Below are 22883 nucleotides of genomic sequence, written 5' to 3'. Positions count from 1 at the left end.
TAGACTTTCCCTGCCCCCATTTCTCTGGACTTCTTTCTGACTTCAGTTTTTTGTGTTGGTGTATTTCTTTCCTGCAGACAGACAAAGTGCCAACCAACATATCATTTAATGATGACTAAGCAGGTAGGTTTATTATTTGCCCCCGTCTCAAACTTATCATAAACACCGGCTAGGACTGTTAGTGTTCATAAAGTGATCATTAGGAACTGAAGAAAACAGCGTTGCGATGCCCTCTACTGGCGACCGGAGAAACTACTGTTTTTTTTGTTTGCATGATTTATTTTGGCAAAAAGGGTAAAAACTCACTCTTGACTATTTTCTGCATTTTTATTTTTATTTATTGATTTATTTGTAGAACTAAACATGACTTGGTTAGTGTTTACTGGTTAGAGCTCTGGGTTATTGATGATAGGGTTGTGGGTTCAATACCCAGGCTCGGCAAGCTGCCACTGTTGGGCCTTGAGCAAGGCCCTTCACCCTCTCTGCTCTGCAGCAATGGCTGCCCACCGCTCCGGGCATGTGTTTACTTACGTGCTTACTGTCCACTGTGTGTGTTCACTGTATGAGTGGGTTAATGGTGGAAACCGAATTCCGTCTGTGTCCGACACAAAGGGTGAATATGGTTGTCTTGTCTTCTTTCTTTAAGACTAATATAGTAGTGGTTGGGTTGGTGTAGCAACAACCGTTGTTGGCTGGGGATTGAATTCCCTGGCAGGTTGCAAACCATGCAACACCAATACACGTCCTTGGGCAAGACTACTAACACTACATTGTTAACACTACCTGTGATTCAAATGTAAGCTGCTCTGGATAAGCATGTCAGCCAAGTACTGAACATGTAAATGATATGCAATGATATGGTTCCCCAGTATGAACATGAATGCACATAGTTTATCGGTATAGGGTGATTAAAATTTTGGTAACTGTCACTATCGTCCAGGATTTTGGAGCATTGCCGTGAGGATCTGATTGCATTCACTGACAAAAGCATTAGTGAGGCCAGGATGTTGGATTATGAGCCCTACCTCATCCCAAAAGTATTGAAGAATTGGCTTCACTGCTCAACAACTTTGCGGTAGTCAATGCCTGGCATTAGGCACGGTTCATGTTTATCTACCCCAGAGAGTCCTGTGGTATTTGCAATACTTCTCAACAGTAAAAAAGTAATGGGTGCAACTTCTAGTTGATGGATGCATTCATTAGAATGGGTGCCCACAAACATTAGGACGTATAGGTGGATAACGAACTTTATAAACTTTTTTTTGTAACATTGACTATATGGACTATGGAGATCTAGTGCAACTTATAGCAATGTCCTACATTATTCATCTCAAGCTAAAGTAAAAAAGCAAAATTTGACTGGACCCTTTCAAAGGTTTGTGTCAAACGGAAACTATTCTATTAATGAGTAAGAAATACATAGACTATAATGAGGTGCTGAAATACGTGTTTATTTCAGTCATAATATTATAAAGTTGATACAGTTGATGAATCCACTCACACATTTCTTCTTCAGATGCAGCACAGGCACACTGAAGGTCTAAATAGCAACACCAGTTCTGAGCAAAGCATTTTCCACAACAATGCTTCATCTTTCCAGTGATCAACTCCACTAGGAAACATTCTGTTTGACATATATACTGGGTGTGATCCATCCATCTGGGGCCTTTTTCAGTCCAGCTCGTTTCCAGACTCTGACTAGATCCTTCTCAAACCTAGCCTGCAAACGACAGTGGGAGACAAGTCAAAAAGACCATGGTTAGAATCACCCTAAATTGCAGGATGCTACAGGTTGTGGAGTGCAGGATTGGAGCATGTACTCTGGCATGGTTAATAAGGGACCTTTAGAGGATGCTGCAAGACTGATAATTACCGTCTGTGGGTGTGTTTAGCAACACTCAGACAACACTCACAACACAGTTAAGTGTGAAATGTCATGTAAAAGTTTACTAATACACTACCGCCCTCAGATATGGTGTGAAGTCCTTATATCTAAATAAGGTCTTAATATCATTATAGATATGAATTTCGTGGCAGAACTGGCTTTCAGTGAACTTTCTTTATGGATCAAAATGAGAAACAAAACAAGAGTTTGGTGCACAAGTTTTCTACAATCACCACCAGATCTAATATTTGCACCTAATATTTGGTTAAATGTACCTTAGGAGGTTTCACCCTAACTAGGCACTTTTGCTAGTAATTGATGCGCTTCTTGCAGAAAGTGCATCACATTTAATACACTTCTACAAAGTACAATCAATAGTGTAGTAAGTACAGAAATGTGTGGTTTGGGATGCAGCAATAACAAATGCAACCATCACAGACTGTCAATGGAAACATAGGAAATGACAGAACATTTGTCCCTGAAAAAACAGCACCATCTTGTGGATTGAGACAGATGTGCTTCACTCTGGCAAGAGGCTTCTTATACACTAAAATATTAATGCTTCAATAATAAGACACTGACATTTGGGTCTCTACAGCATTTTTAACCTGAAACATTTATAAACTATAAAATAAAATAAAATATATTTTTGTTTCTGCCCCTCCTTTTGGCAATGTACAAGCAGTAGTACTACAACTTTATGATGAATAGAGCAATCAAATGGCTCACAATTAGCTGAAATACAATCATGTTACATTCACATATTTTAAGTCTAGGCTTGCATTTTGGGAACAGACAGAAAGGGTTTACAAACACACATTTCTTCATCTTTTCTAGTCCGTCTTGTCAAAATTGAATTCACTTAATAAATCTAACATTATCATGTTATGTTTTCCATAAAGCCACAGACCTGCTTTTTCTTCCGTCTGCCTTCCTTCACCTTCCTCCTCAGGAATTTTGTTCGTTTCAGCAGCTTCTTGTACTTGTGTCTGTTCATCTTTCTTCGCCGGATTTCGAGTACATTCTTACAGCTCAGAGGTGTCGAGCTCTCGCCATCATCCAGCACTGGCAGAGCAGAGGGGGGCAACACCACAGCTTCCTCGATCAGCTCCCCTTCCTCCCGTGGCACAGGGGCCTCCAGAAGCGTAGGTAGTGAGTAGCGCAGCGAGAGCCAGCTTTCTAAAGGGGAAACAGCTAATTTCCGGGGAACAAGGACCTCTTCCAGCTCTGGCTCTAGCACTGTCCATAGCTTAGGAGGGAGTTTGTTGTCAGCAGCTGAAGTAGAGTATCTCTGTGTATGATCAGAAACATAGCCGGCAGAATGGCAATACTGCACAGCATTGCATAGGACCTTGCACTGGTACTGCTGAGAACCTGGTAAAATAAACGTTACCAATGTTCAAATAGGTTCAAGAAATTAAATGTGTTTACAAAACAAAGATAAAGTTAGACCTGTTATATTTAGGCTGATCATAATATATGCTATTGTTACATGAGAAAATTAAATACCTTATTATTAACATGGACAACAATGAAAAACAAACAAAAAAAATCAAAAAGAATTTTTAAAATACAAAATAAATAATAAAAAAGGTAAAATAGACTAAAACATTATTGAATTATATTATTTATTATTATTATTATTATATTATTTATCACACACATACATACATACGTGTGTGAGTGTGTGTGTGTATATACACACACACACACACACACACACATTTACACACACGCTGGTCATAAAATTAGAATATCATGAAAAAGTTAATTTATTTTAGTAATTCCATGTGGGAAAAAAAGTGAAACTTGTATATTATTTTCATTCATTACACACAGACTGATATTTCAAGTGTTTATTTCTTTTAATTTTGATGGTTATAACTGATGCAGTATCTCAGAAAATTAGAATATTGCTTAAGACCAATACAAGAAAAGGATTTTTAGAAATGTTGGCCAAATGAAAAGCATGAACATGAAAAGTATGAGCATGTACAGTACTCAATACTTAGTTGGGGCTCCTGTAACCTGGATTACTGCAGCAATGCGGGGCATGGAGTCGATCAATCTGTGGCACTGCTCAGGTGTTATGAGAGCCCAGATAGTGTCTGATAGTCTGATAGTGGCCCTCAGCTCTTCTGCATTCTTGGGTCTGGCGTATCAAATCTTCTTCTTCACAATACCCCATAGATTTTTTTATGGGGTTAAGGCCAGGCGAGTTTGATGGCTAATTAAAAACAGGGATATCATGGTCCTTAAACCAGGCACTGGTAGCTTTAGCACTGTGTGCAGGTGCCAAGTCCTGTTGGAAAATGAAATCTGGACCAACACCAGCAGATGACATAGCACCCCAAACCATCACTGACCGTGGAAACTTTACACTGGACCTCAAGCAACATGGATTCTGTGCATCTCCTCTCTTCCTCCAGACTCTGGGACCTTGATTGATTTACTTTCATCAGAGAACATAACTTTGGACCACTCAGCAGCAGTCCAGTCCTTTTTGTCTTTAGCCCAGGCGAGACGCTTCTGACGCTGTCTCTTGTTCAAGAGTGGCTTGACACAAGGAATGCGACAGCTGAAACCCATGTCTTGCATACATCTGTGCGTGATGGTTCTTGAGCCACTGACTCCAGCTGCAGTCCACTCTTTGTGAATCTCCCCCACATTTTTGAATAGGTTTTGTTTCACAATCCTCTCCAGGGTGCGGTTATCCCTATTGTTTGTACACTTTTTTTCCTACCGCATCTTTTCCTTCCCTCCCTTTTGTGTCTTGCCCTCCTTGTGCATTTGCAGGTGTTTTGAGTTAATTAGCTGATTAGAGCATGGCACCAGGGGTCTTCAATATTGAACCTTTTCACAATATTCTAATTTTGAGATACTGAATTTGAGGTTTTCATTAGTTGTCAGATATAACCATCAAAATTAAAAGAAAAAAAACATTCTAAATATCAGTCTGTGTGTAATGAATGAATATAATATACAAGTTTTACTTTTTGAGTGGAATTACTCAAATAAATCAACTTTTTCATGATATTCCAATTTTATGACCAGCACCTGTGTGTGTGTGCGTGTGTATATATGTATATATTATATGCACACTTACACTCAGAGTGCACTATTAAATTCCAGTGTAAGAAAAGGAAACTGTCTGTGTGGTTGGTGTGGTGCAACAGATAACACCACCACCTGCCATTGCGTTACAACAACAGCATGTGGGAGACCAGGGTTTGATTCCCGGTCTGGGTGAGTATGCTGCGCTACACCAATAAGGTAAAGGTAAAGGTGCACGTATTTGTCACTGAACAGTGTACACTGTACAGCGAAATGTGTCCTCCGCATTTAACCCATCTGGTAGTGAACATACACTCACACACACACACATGTTAGGGGCAGTGAGTACACACACACCCAGAGCGGTGGGCAGCCAACTCCAGCGCCCGGGAAGCAGAGAGGGTAAAGGGCCTTACTCAAGGGCCCAACAGTGGCAGCTTGCCGAGCCCGGGAATCGAACCCACAACCCTGTTATCAATATCCCAGCGCTCTAACCGCTGAGCCACCACTTGTCCTTGGGCCAGACTCCTAACACTACATTAGCCCACCTGTGTAATACGAGTAACCTTGTAAGTCGCTCTGGATAAGAGCATCTGCTAAATGCCATAAATGTAAATGTAAATGTCTGGTTTTAGGAGATTGACCCACTGTTGCCAGTACTCACCAGGCAACCTGCAAAGCACACTGAGCCGGGGAATCACTCTTGAAACGATCATGACCAGGTTGGTGCGCTCTCTTCTACCTGTATTGTCGCATAATAAAAAGCACAAAGTCAAAATCCTGCAAATAAAAAGCCTTATTGGTCTCATTTAATGCTTCTCTTGACCAGACTGATCACTGCACAAATCCTGGAGATTTAAAAACCTGAATTTAACCAGCCCAGTACATGCAAGACAAACAACGATCTGCGTGAAGGTAACAGACAAATAAATAAATAAATAATAAACAATAAACCACATAAACTTTCTTTGTATAACAAGACTGGATCACACTAGCTAGCTAGGTAGGTAGGTAGGTAGGTATTGGTCAGCCATTAGCTTAGCATAGCTTCGTTGACATGATCGCAACAGTCAGTTGCCAATCATAGGCTACCAGCGTACCTGCCGAAGCTGGTCAAGGACATACACGACAATATAATAATACATTTATATACGATTAATCGCTCTTTAAAAAAACTGACCAAACCGGCGCACCAGTGCCTTCAAATGTCAATGTGACTCGGTACACTTCCTGTCCTCGCGCTTGACTCTTCCTCCGTGTTTGTGAAGGGTCTGTTGTTGGTTCCTAGGAGGACAAGCGAGTCCACTGACTTTACTGATCCCGTGTCTTTTCGCTCATGTGCTATTAAAATATGGCCAATATTGAATTTATGTATAGTTATATATGCATGTTGTGTGGCGTGTATATTAAAAAAAATAAAAAAATTAAAAAAGGGTACAGAGACAGTGTTGTGTGCCCGTTTTGAAATAACACTTGCTGGTAATTAAAAGTGTAATTTTAAAAATGTAATTTTAAATACACCGTCTCAACCACTCAATTACAAAAAAAGTATTATTATTATTATTATTATTATGACAACAACACTAGTACTATTACTACTACTACTACTACTACTACTACTACTACTACTACTAATAATAATAATAATAATAATAATAATAATAATAAACAAATTGTTACAAACAAAACTATCTTCAAACATTTTTACTTATTTAACTTTTTGAGAGCAAAAAATATATTCTGAGTATGGACTTCACAAGAGCTCAGAAAATGTCCATGTGGTATCTGGCACCAAGGTGTCAGCAGCACATCCTTTACATCCTTTAAGTTGTGAGGAGGGACCTCCATCAATTGGGTGCCCATGATTCTGTTGCTTGGTCACTGGTTGTTGTTCTTGGAGCACTCTTGGTAGGTGCTAACCATGGCATACCAGGAACACTCCACAAAATCTGTTGTTCTGGAGAAGCTCTAACTCATCACACTCTCTCATCTAGCCATCTCAATTTAGTCTCAAACAGAGTGGCGCAGATCCTTATACATTTGCTCATGTTTCCTGCTTCCAACACATCAACTACAAAAACTGACTGTTCAGGTAATGCCTAATATTTATAACCCACCTCATGAGCTGCCATTAAGCTGCCATTAAACAATAGTAATCAATGTTATCCACTGTATTGGCTGATAGGTGTATATTTGTTTATTTGTTGCAACAATAGAAATGAAAGGTAATTTGCTGTTTCTAAAATAATAACAGTCACGGAAACAAACATTCCTACAGCTATGGCAAGAAGTTGAGCAAGTTTGACACCATTATAAAGTCTGAATGCAGCCATACTTTCATAACAACAATAGTCGCCTAGATCATATACACAGCTACGAACATAGAGTTCAATATGTAGAGTTCCAAGTTCTCAACTTCAGCCTTCTTATTTACCTTTTCTGGCCAAAAGATGGAGCTATTTAATGAATTTACAGCTTTGGCCAGACACAATAATCACATCAGTGGTAATAATGAATTAAACTGCCTGATCTGAAACTAAAAATAAATCAACAAACTAACAAACATGCTTAGTTTAATGTGAGCTTTTTTATATGATGGATTTCTGCTGGAGGTTCTCTGTGGGTGTGTCTGTGGGTGGCCATCTCCATTTCCTCTCCTGACTACATACTGCCCTGAGCTGCCAGCTTATTACTAATTACTTTATTGTATGCTGTACCAACGTCTACATTGTTGGTGTAGCATTTACATTTACATTAACATTTACATTTGAAGTCCTATTCTAGCACTTCATCAGTGACCACAGAACCACTGTTTGCTGGATGTTTTTTAGTTAGTGGACAAATCAGCAAATAAGTGTTACATCACAAGAAATGTAAACATACCTCATTGCTGTGATACAATATAATTTGAAATATTGACAGTATATCTAAAATATTGACAGTTTAACAATAGAGATGCTTCTTCTTATTATGTCGTTGTTGTTGGTGTTTTCACTTTCCCTTACTGGGTGTCTGTTCAGCTCTACAGAAGCTCTGCTACTTTTGAATGCTAAAAAAAACAAGAAAATGGAAAGCTAATCTATTCTGTACTTGAATGCGTTTAGCATTACAGTCCAAATACAATAACATTTACAGAGCATTTACAGCTCATTTTACTCCTCATATCCTAGTGAGGGTCCTATAGTGATCCTTCTCCAGTAGCTGTATGGCAAGGCCCCTTAGAAACTGGCAGTGTTTAAGACATGACTTCTTATCATTTGATAATGATGATGATTATAAACTGTCCCAACCTCATGTAAAATCAAACGGTTAGAGGACCATGTCCCTTCTGCCCTACCTAAAATCACACCAGTGTTCAAAATCTTTAAGTCTTTGTATAGCTCACACCTGGGACTATACACCTGGGGGATGTTTGACACCCCTGCCCCAGACAATACGTAGCAGTCTAAAGTAGGTGTGAAAGTTTGAATCAGTATATCACTTCAATCACAGCTGTTCCATTAATGCATCTGTGCACACAAGGTTATATAAAAACACGACCTCTATTTTTGAGCCCAGTGTCTGGGGACAATTGAACTCTACCGCTACCTTGAATTGCCTGGAGAGATCCCATGAAATGCACCCAGCTGAGCCAAATGCAGTCATTTTCATAGTCCCCAGGTTAGCGTGCGAGTGTTAATGTGCAACTGTGCCAACAACAATCTTACATAATAAGTCAGTGCCAGGGCCTTTTTTGTTTTTAAGTCAAGTGTTCAAACCTGTTTAAATTCAGTCCTGCTGTATCAAGAGAGAAGTCCTCTGATTATAACCTATCAAAGATACCTTCACACCATAAACCCTTCAGGAATGAACCTGCAGACTGTTATTAAATTCATGCTTCTGGTATTTTATTTTGTGTGCCATGTGTGTTGCCTGGTAATGTGGATTCGAAGGGTTTAAACCTGTTAATATTGTGTTCACTGGTTTTATTTGGTTGTTTTCAGTGTAATAAAGTGTTGGGAGAGGACCTTGTACATACAAGATAAATACAAGATAAATATTCAAACCTCCTCAAATTAAAAGGTACTGTGGTGTTGAATTGAATGACAACAATTATACAACAATAAAATCTCAGTAAACAAAGGAAGAATATTTACTGAAATGTACAAACAGTCACCTTATACCCATTGCCCTTCAGTGAAACAATGAATTTATATCTTTTTCAGCTTTCATGTCAGCCTTTACCATGGTTTTAATGCACCTTGAACCTGTCCCTGGGTGGTGTTCTTATAAGCAAATGAAGGATTGTTGTTGAGCTTCCCAATGAGTTAGTCATGTTTTATCCCAACTACAGGTGAAACAGATAAGCAGTAGGTGTTGAAATCAGCAGTATTAAATAGGCGTTGAATAGTTGTTTACTCTTTTATCAACTGATAAAGATTTAATTTACATCCAGCTCTTAATTTAAAGTTTTTTGCATACTTTCAACGCAGTCGCTGCTCTTGACATGGTCTGAACATTTCATCATAAAGAGACCTACGAATAGAATTACTTAGAATAAAGTCACTTTAACTTACATTTATATAACATGGATATTCCTCACGTTACATTTAAAGGTAAGCATACGTTTGCCTCATTCAAGCAGAAATTCCAACAGATATTTCAGTTCTGGTTAAATAAAAATTTCTGTTCCATTACAGCCCCTACAAAACAGAGCTGTCACATAAAAAAACTACACAAGATTTATAATGCTGTAAAATGATTGTATAATAAGCTATAATACACTGCTTACTAATCTATAATAATAACTCAAGTAACTGTCTGAATCTACTTTTAGTCTTCTGTAGATGTTTTATAATTTTTGTCTAAAAGGGAAACAACAGGCTGCCGAAGATGACGATTGTTCAAATTTACCTGGGGGTATTTTTGTCAAACACTACGCTACTGCCTCTCATGACTCGTTCAGGCAAGCCAGCAGAGTGAAGACTTTGGTGTAAACAAGTCAACACCAACATGATTGAATAACCTACTTATTTATCAGTTCATGGTTCTTGAATGTGGAGCAATCCACGTCTCAACTTACATCCCTCCCTCCGCCACACACCCCCAATCCCTATAGGTTGATTTCTTCACACCCCGCTGTCAGTCCATCTTTTTTGCATGTCTGATTAGTTGGTGTTCCTGTGATGGTTTTCCACTCATCTAATGGTCAGCTGCAAAAAGCAAGCAGGAATTTCCCGCTTGGCTTATTATTAGACTTTTAGCATGCAGTAAGCACGTAACTTACTACTTTGTAAAGTACATCAAATATAAAAATCTATATTAAAACAGATGGAAACAGAGCTCAACATAGCTGAGCTGCGGTTATGTAACACATTGTAAAACAGCATATTTTTATGCTGACTGGGTTCCTCCCTGCGGAACATGTTTGGGTTTTCATTGTTTTACACTTAATTGGTTTTGCAAAAGTAAAATCTGGCAAAAGCCTCTAACCTAGCCATAAGCCCTTTCACATGAACCCATTCTAGATCAATACCTAAATTCAGTAAAATGAGGGGAAATGTCACAGAACTAGATCTGACAGATCTAAAGCAATGAGATTTTGTTTAGTTATAGTCTTAAATAAAAAGTACAAATGCCATTGTTTTTATCACATGTAACCTTCATGCTTTTATGCACAGTGTCAATTGGATTGGATCTATTGTTTTGTGAATAATCAATTGTGCCATGAGATCAAAACACTTAATTTAAATATTATTTAAAATACACTTTACAAGATATTTGTTGATTAAACTCACTTTTTACTCCCACAGTTTGATTTGACCAATTTAATTTAGGAACATATATAGATATAGATATAGATATAGACAATGATGGGTTAAGCTATTTACAGGCTGTACATAAATGTACGGACTGTAATGATTATTAAGACTCAGACCACTGTTTTAATTAAATAATATTTCTAACATATGACACAAAAATGATTTAAAAACTGATTCACATTTATTTAATCTCTAAGTTCTGAATAAAATGTCAATAACATTTGCTCAGAAAAATTATAGCAATTAATTAATAATGACCATATTTTTTAATGCTTTGATCCTGTGCTGAGTTTTTTTTTTTTTTTTTTTGTTATTTATTATTTGGAATATTTTCACTTGATATTAGTATGCTTTTATGTGATGTTTTTCTGTGATTTTAATGTTGGTGCAGTGCCTTCTGGGTATCTTGAAAGGCGCTTAATAATATTATTAATATTACTGTTATTATTATTATTATTATTACTAATAATATTAATACTTATACTCTTTGTTATTGTTCCTGTTAATTATTTGTCCATCAATTATTTTAATAAAATGTGAGAACACAACTTACACGACTAATAATATAAAAATATTTAGTTTGTGAAATTAGGACAGAAATACTCTGACGCACTTACTACCTTAAATCCAACATAAAAACCTGACACCCAGGACTCAGAGAAACTATGTCCCTCAGCACATGATGCTTGAGGGTTAAACCCTTTTGCTGCAGTGCTGCTTAGAACACGGCCCGTCCTGCGTACGTCACGGACAACACCCCCCTCCAGCCCACTGAAATCAGAGGGGTTCTATTTATATGGGCTGGCCCTGGACGACCAGTCATGACGTAAAACCCGGGCCTCGTTCAGACGGAGCGCTCGTTTCCGCAGTTATAAAACAGAAGCCGGCTGCTCCGGTCCGGCTGAGCTGCTAGTGACTCAAGAGCAGCGTGGAGGAGGCTAGCTAGCTAGCTACCGGTTAGCCGTCAGCATAGTTTAGCTTTATCTTTAACAGCGGGAGTGTACGATGACTGCTTAAAATGGCACAGAAAGACACGCTATTACACCTCTTTGCTGGGGGGTAAGTACGATCTCACGTTAAGTAAGCCAGCCAGCCAGCCAGCCAGCCAGCCAGCCAGCCAGCCAGCTAGATCAATTGGATGTTCAGCTACCAGTGCGTTTAACATCGGTCATTGCGTGTCCTGACACTGACAGCTAAGCTAGACTAATTTACGGTTTAGCGTTGATGAATAATATCGATAGAACAGGTCGTCGGCTAATTTATTGGTTCCGGATTGGTTGCTAGGCAGCTCGGTTCGCTATCTTTGAAATTCGTTGCTTTGTCATTGAGATTTGCGCCTTTGATATTTAAATGTTGGAATGTTATGCATTGTTGCGTATCGTGGAACGTTTAATACGTAACAGTTGAGCCAGAAACCCGTGTGTGTGTGTGTGTGTGTGTGTGTGTGTGTGTGTGTGTGTGTGTGTGTGTGTGTGTGACTACGTGTGGCTACATATATTGTGCTATTGGCCGTAAGGTGAAAGGAGACAGCTAGGCTCAGCTAAGAAACCCGCTAGAAACCTCACAGCGGGACCCTGTACGTCATATAATCCAACGTATCGTGAACGTTCAGTGTATGTCCTCTGACTGCTTTGGTGATGTTGGCACTAAACCGCTCAGTTTGAGATGTAACCCATCTGTCGCGACCCCACTGCCTCGTGTTATGTAAGTGTTCCTGTCTCTTCTGCCTTCTGCCTCTTTCCTGTCGCATGACCGCTCCAGGTCCGTGGTCAGTGCTAGCTGTGTAACTTTGCGCATTACTGTACTTCCATAAGCCCGTTAGCTTTTATTACTGACCGTGAGGACTTTAAGGCGAGCACAGTGGAGCTTCTGACTTTAATATTGGAGCCGGAGAAGCCGGAACACTGCGTCCCTTTCAGCTGCTGCACTTTCAGAACATGCGGGATAAGGAGCGTTAGACCGGTGCTCAGTAATCCACGTGTCTAGCGAAGACCCTTTCTAGAGCAGTTTTGGCAGATCGTCTTGCCTGGTGCAGGACTAGGGGTATAATCATATAACGAGAAACGTGGTTGTTGGTATGGGAGACTCCTGTTAGGCCTTTGAGCTTCTCCAAGGTCATCAGCTAAGGTTATCCTTTACTGACTGCCCTGACTGACACCCCCTGGAAATGACAGACACTTGTGACTACTACCAGTTGTCGCTGTCTTGCTTCAATGTTCAGGGTGTTTTCTATAGTTTCAAATGTTAATGTACTTTTACTGCAAATCCTGCTTTTAAAAATAAAGTTTATTATTATTATTAATGTGATTATTATATTTATTAGTATAGGATTAAGCATCAGTGATTCTACGCCGTATACTCTGTTCTAGAATCAGTTGAATGTTAATGAGCTTCTGTAGCTGAACCTCATGTAAAAGCTTTGTCCATAAAGCAGAACATGCATGCATGTGAGAATGCATGATGTTGTATTATATGTATATGAGCTCTAAGGCCATTTTTTTTTTGGTCATTTAGAGAAGTTCAAGGGCCGGTGGAAATGCAGGACTAATAGACTTGTTATACTAAAATGCTTTACATTAAAAAGTATGCATTAGAGACCAGTCATTATTTTCTACAGCGTACATAAATGTAATCAACAAAGTTGAACAAAGTGTGAATTAGTGACCTAGTGAGTGTAAATAAGCCTGGCCTTCTAACCCTCAATATGCCCCTCAAGTTGCATCAGACGCATTAATTACATCTCTCTTGCTCTTGCAGTTAAATTCAAAGAATTCCACAAATGAACAGCTTGGAAAAACCGTTACCGTCTAATTAGTTGAGTGTGACCATCCAGTGTTCAAAATAACCTTATTTCTTTTTCTAATTATAAATCGAAATGACCATGCGGTGATCACTGTTTATTTTTATTGTAATCTGATCACTTATCACTTATTTTATTGCTTTATTAAGAGTAAATTATGGCTTCTAAATGCATGGGTATTATTTTTCAAGCTGTACTTTTGGAGATAAGAGTTTGCTGTCTGTAATAAACACAAAAGGCAATAAAATCTATCTAATCTATTCCAAATCTAATATCTAATCTAAATCTATTTTCTCAGTTTTTATGGTTTAAAGTCTTGCCTAGAAATATTGATATTAGTGTATTAATGTATAAATATGCAGTTTAGGGTTTTATTAGAAATCTAAAGCACAGCTTTGAGTCAAATAGGATGCTTTGGGCTGTTCCGAGCTTATAATAAGCCTTTAATCTATTGGCAAGGTGCCTGTCCCTGTAATAAAATGTCCCTCTCAGGGAGATTCGAGTCTAATCCGCTCCTCACCTGAGGCGTGACGTAAAAAAGGTTGCGCTCCGAAGTCCCATTTGAAAGTGTGACACATCAGTATGGTGTTTGAAGCGGGAGGCCCTGTAGTGACAGTTAAGGCTAACACAAATAAAAGCTAATGGATGGATGTTTAAAGGATGTTTTGTAAATGTGAAGGCGTGTCAGCGTGTCATGTCACTGACTTGGGACAGAATGTCAACAGATCGGACGTCACTTGTTCATATTCTGTCGTCTGTGATGACCTGCTCTAAGCTCGGTCATCATCCCAGGTGGATTTGCAGTTTTGTTTGCTTTTAATATCTTAGTTCAAACGTAGTGTGAAGAATAACTTCATTTAGTAGATACTTTTTGGAGCAGCTCAGACTACAGCACCTATTAAAGTATGCGACATGATCTTTCTTGACTCCCTGTATGTTTAAATTGCCACATGAAACTCCTGGACTGTGTCCTGCTATCTTTAGTGCGCTGGGCTGATGAAAGCCATGCAAATTATTGCACCTTTTACATTTATAGTTTTTTGTTTTCTTTTTTTTGTTATATTAAAGTACTTTTATTGGTCTGTCTTTACCTGTTCTTTTTTATTTTATTTTGTTTAAGACAATTGAACAGTGTAATTATTTATCATTTAAGTATTTCCAAACTTGTGCATTCGCTTTCATGGGATTGAACTCTGATGTTACTCAGATTTGTGATCTGTAGATGTGCAGTCGATACTACCTACGTCATATTTAGCCCTTTTGCAAGAGCTCCGTTTGTTCTCCCTGACCTGCATGACTCTCAAAACAGAGAGGGTGGTGATGACAGAAGGAGTAATAGCTCTCCAAGTCTGCAACGTCTCGTATAGCGCCCATAGTCCACCTTCTCTTTCAAAGCAATCTTAAGGCCAAATGATCAATATAGTTACTGTTCATTTTTATCGAGCAAGTAATCTAATCACTTCAGAATCACCAGTTATTGCACTGCTTTATTAGGTGTAAATGATGGCCCTGCGTTTCAATCACTTTACAATAAAGCAACTGTACTTTTTGGAGATGAGGGTTTAGTAATATTATACTAAATATATTACTATTCTGTTTCCAGATGTGGCGGTACGGTGGGTGCCATCATGACCTGCCCCCTGGAGGTGTTGAAGACCAGGCTACAGTCATCAGGCCTCAATCTAAGACCAGTGTTCCAGGTCCAGCTGGGCACGGTCAGTGGAGCTGGTGTTCTTAGACCTGGTCCCGTCACACCTAGCCTCCTGCAGGTCCTACGGTAAGCTGAATTGCACACGAAGGATGACTTTGCTTAAAGTTCGGAAGCAACTGTGTGTATGTAATCACTGGGCAGTAGGGGTGTGAGTCTCTCTTCTTTAGATGATTCAGAGTTTGCAACTTGATACATAGTTTACAAAATGATCTGACCTGCTTTCATAGCTTCTTGACTTTGCAAGGATCCTCAGTTTCAAGGGCTTTCTGTACTTTATGCCTTTATTTTGTCTGGTAATTTTTACTGCGTTCGTTTCCTTTGTTCCCCAGCTGTGAATATGTTCTGATAGGCTGTGAGAGCAGGAGACGTGTAATCTGCTGATAATATAATAGAATTATAAAGCTGTTGCAATATAAGATAGGTGATGTCCACCTATCTGGTTTTAAAGCTTCTCATGGTGGTGCACTTTACCCCACATTTAGTTATTTACCCCACTTTTTAGTTCTGGCCTACAAGGCTAAAGTAGCTAAAATATAATGGAGGTCTATTAATCTCTTCACTTATTAATTAATTAATTAATTAATTAATTAATTAATCAATCTATTGGTTGATTGATTTACATATTTAGTATTTAAAAACACTACAGTAACAAACATATCAAGCCCAGGGAGCTGGATTAGAGCCTGTTTGGCTGTTAGGCTGCTGCAGCCTTTTATAAAAGCAGATGGGGTACGATTAGGGGGTAAGGGCTGCTGTCTGTCTATCCACCCATTTTTGGGAGGCCAGCCGTAGCAGCAGAGCAGACCAGAGCGAACCGCCTCTGAGGAACTGCTGTCACATGGCTCTTCCTCCCTGGCTCGTATTACACATCGCCAGCACAGGGTGCCCTCATTAATGTCCGTGGGAGTGCTGTGGCTTCGTTTTCAGCACGTCTTCTTCAAACCTCATTGATCCAAAACCTCATTTTTTTATGAGGGCAAAGAAGTGTGGTAAAACAGATCTTTTGTAATGTTCAGGCCATTCCAGAAAAACACAGAGCACTTTTGTGTAAGAACAAACTTCCTTCCTTGAAATGTGATTGTATTCTGTGTAAAAGCTGCTTGTTTTTTATTTATTTATTTTTTCAGGGACTTTGTCACTGTTTGTCCACTATTTAGCATATCTAACGCATAGGCCATATCTGTCTAGCTCACGTTTCTGATGTACCTTAGACACAGTGTTTGTTCTGCCAGATAAAATGGTGACTTTACTCTGTTTGTGGAATGAAATATAGGCTAAGCCCTTTTTCTTGTCTGTACAACTACGACAACTGTGGGAGAAGGTTTTAGGCTGTATGGAAAGTTTAATTGCACAGGAGTAGTCTTAGGTGGGGGAATAGTTATTCTGAGAATGTGTAAACATCATTTTCATGTATTTACCTTTCTTAACAAATTGTTGTTTTTTTTGTGTGGTCCATCCAGCTATGATGTTTATAAGGAATTTACATTTCAAAGGTTTTCAGAGGCACCATTCAAACCACCCTATGGCACTACCCTCTGTAAAACTGTATACCAGGTCATTAACTCTGGCTAATACAAAACCATTTGCATTTTTAATTCAAGCCAAGGTAGACTACAGTAGGAATTATGCCAAAAAAGAAGAGAAACGTGGCAAAGTAGGGCAAATGTTAGCATGTGTGGATACCTGGAATAAATATCCCCTTCGAGGATCCACAATGATTAAACAGTAGGATGAGCTCTCACCCCACACGGAAGGTGAACCATTAAAGGCAGCTGAGCTTATGGACCTGAACAGAGTGCACAAGGACCACAACCTATTGACTGCTGTTCCGTCTGTGGGATCAGCCAGAAAAAACAGCCATAAATACCAAACATTGCTGTTGTGTAATGTGATCCGACTGAACCATGGTTTCTCCTATGTTTGCATTAAACCTTCTCCTCTTTCCTTTTCTTTCATGGGTAGGTCAATTCTGGAAAAAGAAGGACCAAGTTCGCTCTTCCGAGGCCTGGGTCCAAATCTTGTGGGTGTTGCACCGTCAAGGTAACTATTAAATCCGATTGTTGCAGAATCTAGGGCATGACCAAGAGGTCAGCAACATGGCGTCAAGGCTAAACTTCTATGACAGTAGTGTTACATGACCTTACTTTTATCTGCTCCTGAAAACACTTCCTCAAGTTTCCTGGAAGCTTTCTCACTGAGACATTTTCTGTATTAACACACAAAATTAAACTGTCTAGTAGGTCATTAGAATCAGTTTACATGTGTTAACATACTTTTAATAACCTTGCAATGCTTGGTTCAGGATAGGCATTAACATGTGGTTAAATGTAGGTATAACAACCTTCATCTTTGCCAGCACAGTATCCCTGTTTATTGTGTTGGAGGAATAAACCAGATAAAACAGGCTAGATTTACTTGTTTTAGCAACAAATACCACTGTTCTTCTGAGTGGTCTCTTAGGGACACTTTCATATCAGCGTAAACTAGTATTTCATAAACACTGTTGGGTTTTTCCTGTTTTATCTGTAAGCTACCTCAATAAAGCCCTTCTGAAATAACTCTGATTAAGTGTCTGTCCTATATTACAGTTGTTTTTATACAGGTTTTCTCTGTATGGTACTCGTATCCCTGAGCATTCGTGGCCCAATAATTCTGAATAGGCAGTTCTAGCTCCAGCTACTCATTCAGCTTGTTGTAGTGATCTGGCACAGTGTGTTCCAGAAGCTCGTCAAAGCGAACATGCAGTGTGGAAACGGACAGTTCTGGACATTGTCAGGAACTTGCACTGTAGGCTGTGTGACTAAACATGGCAGTCTTTCAATATCACACATTTTTCACATTGAAATGAACTCTCTCTGCAGAGCAGGGAGCATGGCAGGGGGCGATGGGTTCAGCGTTAAGCCATTACGTTCTTTCTTTATCTAAAAGGTTCTCTGGTTTTGTTGTTTCAGGGCAATTTATTTTGCTGCCTACTCAAAGTCGAAAGAGACCTTTAATGGCATTTTTGTGCCCAACAGTGGAGTGGTGCACATGTCCTCAGCAGGGTGTGCAGGTGAGTACTGAGATGTCTATAGAGTATATCTGTAAATAAATTAATGGAGGTGGGTTGCACATATTGTAGATGTTTGGGGGGGTGGGGTGTCCCTTGTATCTCAAATGGCAATGAAACAACCTTCTTAAATTTCAGAAGAATGTGAAATTTGAAATTTGGGTACAATGTAAATAACAGCCCAAAAAAATGAGCAAACATGGAGATGCAGGGTTTTTCTATGGCTATATGACTTCATTTTGATTTGTATGTTTGTTTCAGCTTTTGTAACAAATTCCTTGATGAACCCCATCTGGATGGTCAAAACCAGAATGCAGCTTGAAAAGAAGTATGTTGATCTGTAATTTGTCTTTTTTTTAATTATTTTATTAAGTACTTTTTAGGCCGTCCTACATAATCTCTTATAAAACGGGCTACCTGAACACAGGCTCGAGTATCGGTTATATCATACTGGAGGGTGTATGAAATTTAAATGTATCCCGTGTTACATAGCAATCACAGTAATTAGCATGTGACCAAGGAGGCGACAGTATAAATATCCACCTTGACGAGCCAGCCTTGGCTTAAAGGGCCCAGTCTATAATTATCTCTTCAAAGAGCACAAGCCATTAAATTCCCTCGAGGTCAGATGAGAAAAGCATGTCAGTGGCTTTACTCTGTATTTATCGTCATTTTCATTCAAAGCTTGTATCTCCAAAATATAAACTTGGAGAGAGGAAATAAACCTTCTTGACTTAAAATAGGTCAGTGTAAAAAAACAAAACAAAAAAACTGTGTTCCAAGTTTTGAAGTGTTTGTTTGTTCCAAATTGACACAATGTAAAAAACACCTACTATATTTGAACTATGTCAAAGTAATAATGGAGAATGGAGAATAGATGTTGAATGAATGAATAAACTCAGCCCACATAATGTTCAAACAACATTGCAGAATTAAAAGCTAAGGCCAAAACCCCCACACTTTTTAAATTGTCAGGTCAATCAGCTTAATATAAAGTCACTGTGGAGCCTGAAGCCCTTGTAGCTTAGTTACAAAGTCCTTAAATATCTCTAAACTTGTTTGAAATGGTCAGTGTTGTCTGCTCACTTATTGACTGACGGGACTGTTTGTCCCCCAGGGCACGAGGAGAGAAGAAGACGAATGCATTACAGTGCGCACGTTACGTGTACCGGACAGAGGGGGTGCGAGGCTTTTACCGGGGCCTGACGGCGTCATACGCCGGAATCTCAGAGACCATGATCTGCTTCCTCATCTATGAGACCCTAAAGAAGCATCTAGCGGAAAGTCGACTCACAACTGCCAACACTGATGGAGAAAAAGGAGCGTCCGACTTCCTGGGCCTTATGGTAGCAGCTGCTTTTGCCAAAGGCTGCGCCTCCTGCATAGCATATCCACATGGTATGGATGCCATTTATGACCGTACAATACATAAATACACACGCCCCCAGTAGCACAAGAAGGAATCAGAGTCCTTCAACGGATCCTGTTTGTCATTTCATAAGTGACTGAATTATGGTTAAAGGTCTAGATCAACCACAAACCATGTTTGCTTGGCTTTTTTAAAAATAATAGTTTGATGTTGAGTGAACATGGTTTAAAACCTACCATTCATGGAAATTAAGCTGCAAAAACATTTTGAATTGAGTCACCTCACAAAACCAACTTATTTACATATATGTATGCTTAGTCGTTCAGCAGTTTAGCCCCACCTATTCATGGTGAAGTGATCACCCAGACTTTTTTTTTTTATTTTTTTTTTTTTTATTAAACAAAATACAAAACGGCCAATCATGAACCACAAACATAAACATGCCTCACTATGCATGTGCTTGCCTACATCTGTTAATAGAAACGGACTCATTTTTCCTTAAGCCTTATTTGTTCTAAGAAAAAACAGAAAGTGATAATTTGTTTTAAAAATGATTTCAGAATTATTCAGTAAAAAAGAAAAAAAGCACCATTTTAATATTTAAATATCTGTTTCAGCAGAACAGATCTTTCTCTCTGTGCTCTAGCATGCAAATAGCCTTATATAACTGTACTTGCAAAGAACTGCCTCTAGTTATGCTTCTTATGCCCTTATAAGCCCCCCCCCTCCTCTTTTGAACTGACGTTGCTATCTCTCTGTCTCCCTCCAGAGGTCATTCGGACAAGACTCCGAGAAGAAGGCAGCAAATACAAGTACTTCTTCCAGACAGCGCGTCTGGTTGCGGTCGAGGAGGGCTATGCAGCATTTTACAGAGGACTCATTCCACAGCTCATTAGGCAGATTCCCAACACGGCCATAGTGCTGTCCACCTATGAGCTCATTGTCTACCTGCTGGGACAGCCCTCCAAATAAGGCCCACACACACGTGCACAAAGACTCTCGAAACTGTAGGAAGGCGAATCCTGTTGTCATTGGCTGCTTTTGCTTGAAGAACGGGATGCAGTTTTGCAATAAAATCCAAAGACTTTTAAAGCCTATATTTTTTATTTGGATGTGTGCACAAACACACACGATCAGCTGTACTGATTTTGGTTACGTTCATCCTGCATCCTGATGGACACTTTGTAATGTGAAACGTGAAGATAAAACAGGAATTCTCATTTAAGGGTTAACTCTAAATGTTCGTTATTACATCATTGTAAAGAAAGAGGTCATCTGAAGACACATACTGCTATTAAGTTAACTAAATTATTATTTTCTTTTTTTTTTCTTAGTTTTAGTGTTTGTCTGTTCAGTCATGGTTCTGTCCTACTCTGCTGTATGGTACCTATCCAAAGATGCTGATGCTTAAATTTCCAGTGGATTATGGGTTTTTTTTGTTTCTTTAAATAGGAGTGACACTGAAAGGGAATTAAGGCAAAGGATGGCTCTTTGGGACCTAATGCGTACTTACACTCTCACACTGCAGCTGAGTTCTGCATCATGTAGTGATCTGCAGTTTGACCAAGTCCATGTACTTTAGTTATTAGTTAATGTCTGTTTTAATGTATGTTTGTGTTATATTTTACATAAAAGGAAGCTGAAATGCATATATGACCAATGGTTCAATAAAATGCATAGAGACATAACTTTCATGTGTAAATGTCTGTGTTTTGGTTTCTAGCAGTCAGTATATCCTATAATCTGCAATATGATGGTCACTAAAACAAATATAATGTGCACCATGATATATATATATATAAAACAGACTGGGCCACATCATTACACCGACTTCCTGTTTCTAAACTCATTCTCCACTTCCTATATGGGAGCACTCTGTAGTCCATCTGCTTCTCTTCATAGTTCTTTAACCCTATTTTACCCTGTATCACAATGGTCAGGACCACCACAGAGCAAGTATTAATTGCCCAGTGGATCATTCTTAGCACTGCAGTGACCTTGACCTGGTGGTGGATTAGACAACAGAGCTTCTGGAGTGTTTAAACACTACCCACTCACTGTCCACTGTATAAGACACTCCTAGCTAGTTGGTCCATCTTGTAGATGTTAAGTCAAAGTGCTGCACAGTGTAGCTCATCCTCTGGTCCTTCATCCAGTGGTCACAGAATGCTCCCACAGGACGCTGTTGGCGGTATGTTTCTGGTTGATTGACGACTCAGTACAGAAACACACCACCATCATGTCAGTGTTACTGCAGTACTGAGAATGGCCCACCACCGGAATAATACCTGCTCTCTGGTGGTCCTGTGGGGTCATAACTATTGAAGAAGCATGTGAAAGGAGGCTAATGAAGTATACAAAGAAGCAGACGGACTATGGTATGTAATTATAGACCTTCTCAGGCCCCCTAAGTAAAGGTAAGTGAAGCTGATAAAATGAACAATGAGTGTAGAAACACAGAGGTGGTACTAATTTAACATATGCAGGGTATATATATATATACAGTGCTCTCCATAATTATTGGCACCCCTGGTTAAGATGTGTTCTTTAGCTTCTAATAAATTGAGTTTTTTTCTAAATAATATAGGACCACGATGGAAAAAAGAGTAAAATCCAACCTTTAACTCTTATTCTGCATTCTTCATAAAATCACCTGTTCCACAATTATTGGCACCCCTAACATTTCTTAGGAAATAAATGTAATTAAAGTATTTCTGTCAATTCTACAGTAGTTTACGAAGTTGATCAGAGTATGTAGGAACATTTAATTAGTAATTCACAACTTCCTGTTTCCCTGGGGTGTAAATATGACGTGACACAGAGGCCATTTCTCTTCAACATGGGAAAGACAAAGGAACATTCCATTCAAGTAGGGCAGATGTGTGTTGACCTCCACAAGTCAGGCAATGGCTACAAGAAAATAGCCACTCACCTACACCTGTCCATATCTACTGTCAGAGGAATTATTAAGAAGTTTAAAACAACTGGAACAGTGGTAAAAGCCTGGACGAGGACGAAGTTTATTTAGCCACCACGCACAGTGAGGAGGATGATAAGAGAAATAAAAACGTCTCCAAAGCTCACTGTTACAGAATTGCAACAAATGGTAGCTTCTTGGGGTCACAAAGTCTCCAAAACAACCATCAGGCGCTATCTGCATGCCAACAAGCTGTTTGGGAGGCATGCACGGAAAAAACCTTTTCTCACTCACAAT

The 22883-nt window shown here is 39.2% G+C and overlaps 2 protein-coding genes across 3 annotated transcripts; one reads left to right on the top strand and one right to left on the bottom strand.

Moving 5' to 3' along the window:
- Positions 1-1430: 1430 nt before the first annotated feature.
- aurkaip1 (aurora kinase A interacting protein 1) lies at positions 1431-6202 on the bottom strand. The gene is made up of 4 exons (XM_072697127.1): positions 6120-6202; positions 5604-5681; positions 2796-3259; positions 1431-1720 (listed from the first exon to the last, which is right to left on the bottom strand). Exons 2-4 carry the CDS (start codon positions 5653-5655, stop codon positions 1613-1615), a joined length of 624 nt encoding a protein of 207 aa, XP_072553228.1. The 5' UTR covers positions 5656-5681; positions 6120-6202; the 3' UTR covers positions 1431-1612.
- A 5352-nt stretch (positions 6203-11554) lies between these two features.
- On the top strand, positions 11555-21348 carry slc25a33 (solute carrier family 25 member 33). 2 transcript variants are annotated; one of them, XM_072696706.1, is made up of 7 exons: positions 11555-11799; positions 15144-15317; positions 17214-17291; positions 18203-18303; positions 18562-18628; positions 19418-19698; positions 20439-21348. In XM_072696706.1, exons 1-7 carry the CDS (start codon positions 11759-11761, stop codon positions 20639-20641), a joined length of 945 nt encoding a protein of 314 aa, XP_072552807.1. In that variant the 5' UTR covers positions 11555-11758; the 3' UTR covers positions 20642-21348. The 2 variants fall into 2 exon arrangements, with proteins under 2 accessions (XP_072552807.1, XP_072552806.1); XM_072696705.1 differs by lacking the exon at positions 11555-11799 and adding an exon at positions 12080-12444.
- The last annotated feature ends 1535 nt before the right edge of the window (positions 21349-22883 follow it).

This window comes from Salminus brasiliensis, chromosome 14 (genome assembly GCF_030463535.1).
Source record: "Salminus brasiliensis chromosome 14, fSalBra1.hap2, whole genome shotgun sequence".
In the NCBI taxonomy this organism is placed as follows: domain Eukaryota; kingdom Metazoa; phylum Chordata; class Actinopteri; order Characiformes; family Bryconidae; genus Salminus; species Salminus brasiliensis.
Note: the sequence above shows the minus strand (reverse complement) of the source record. Positions and strands in the feature narration are given on the sequence as shown.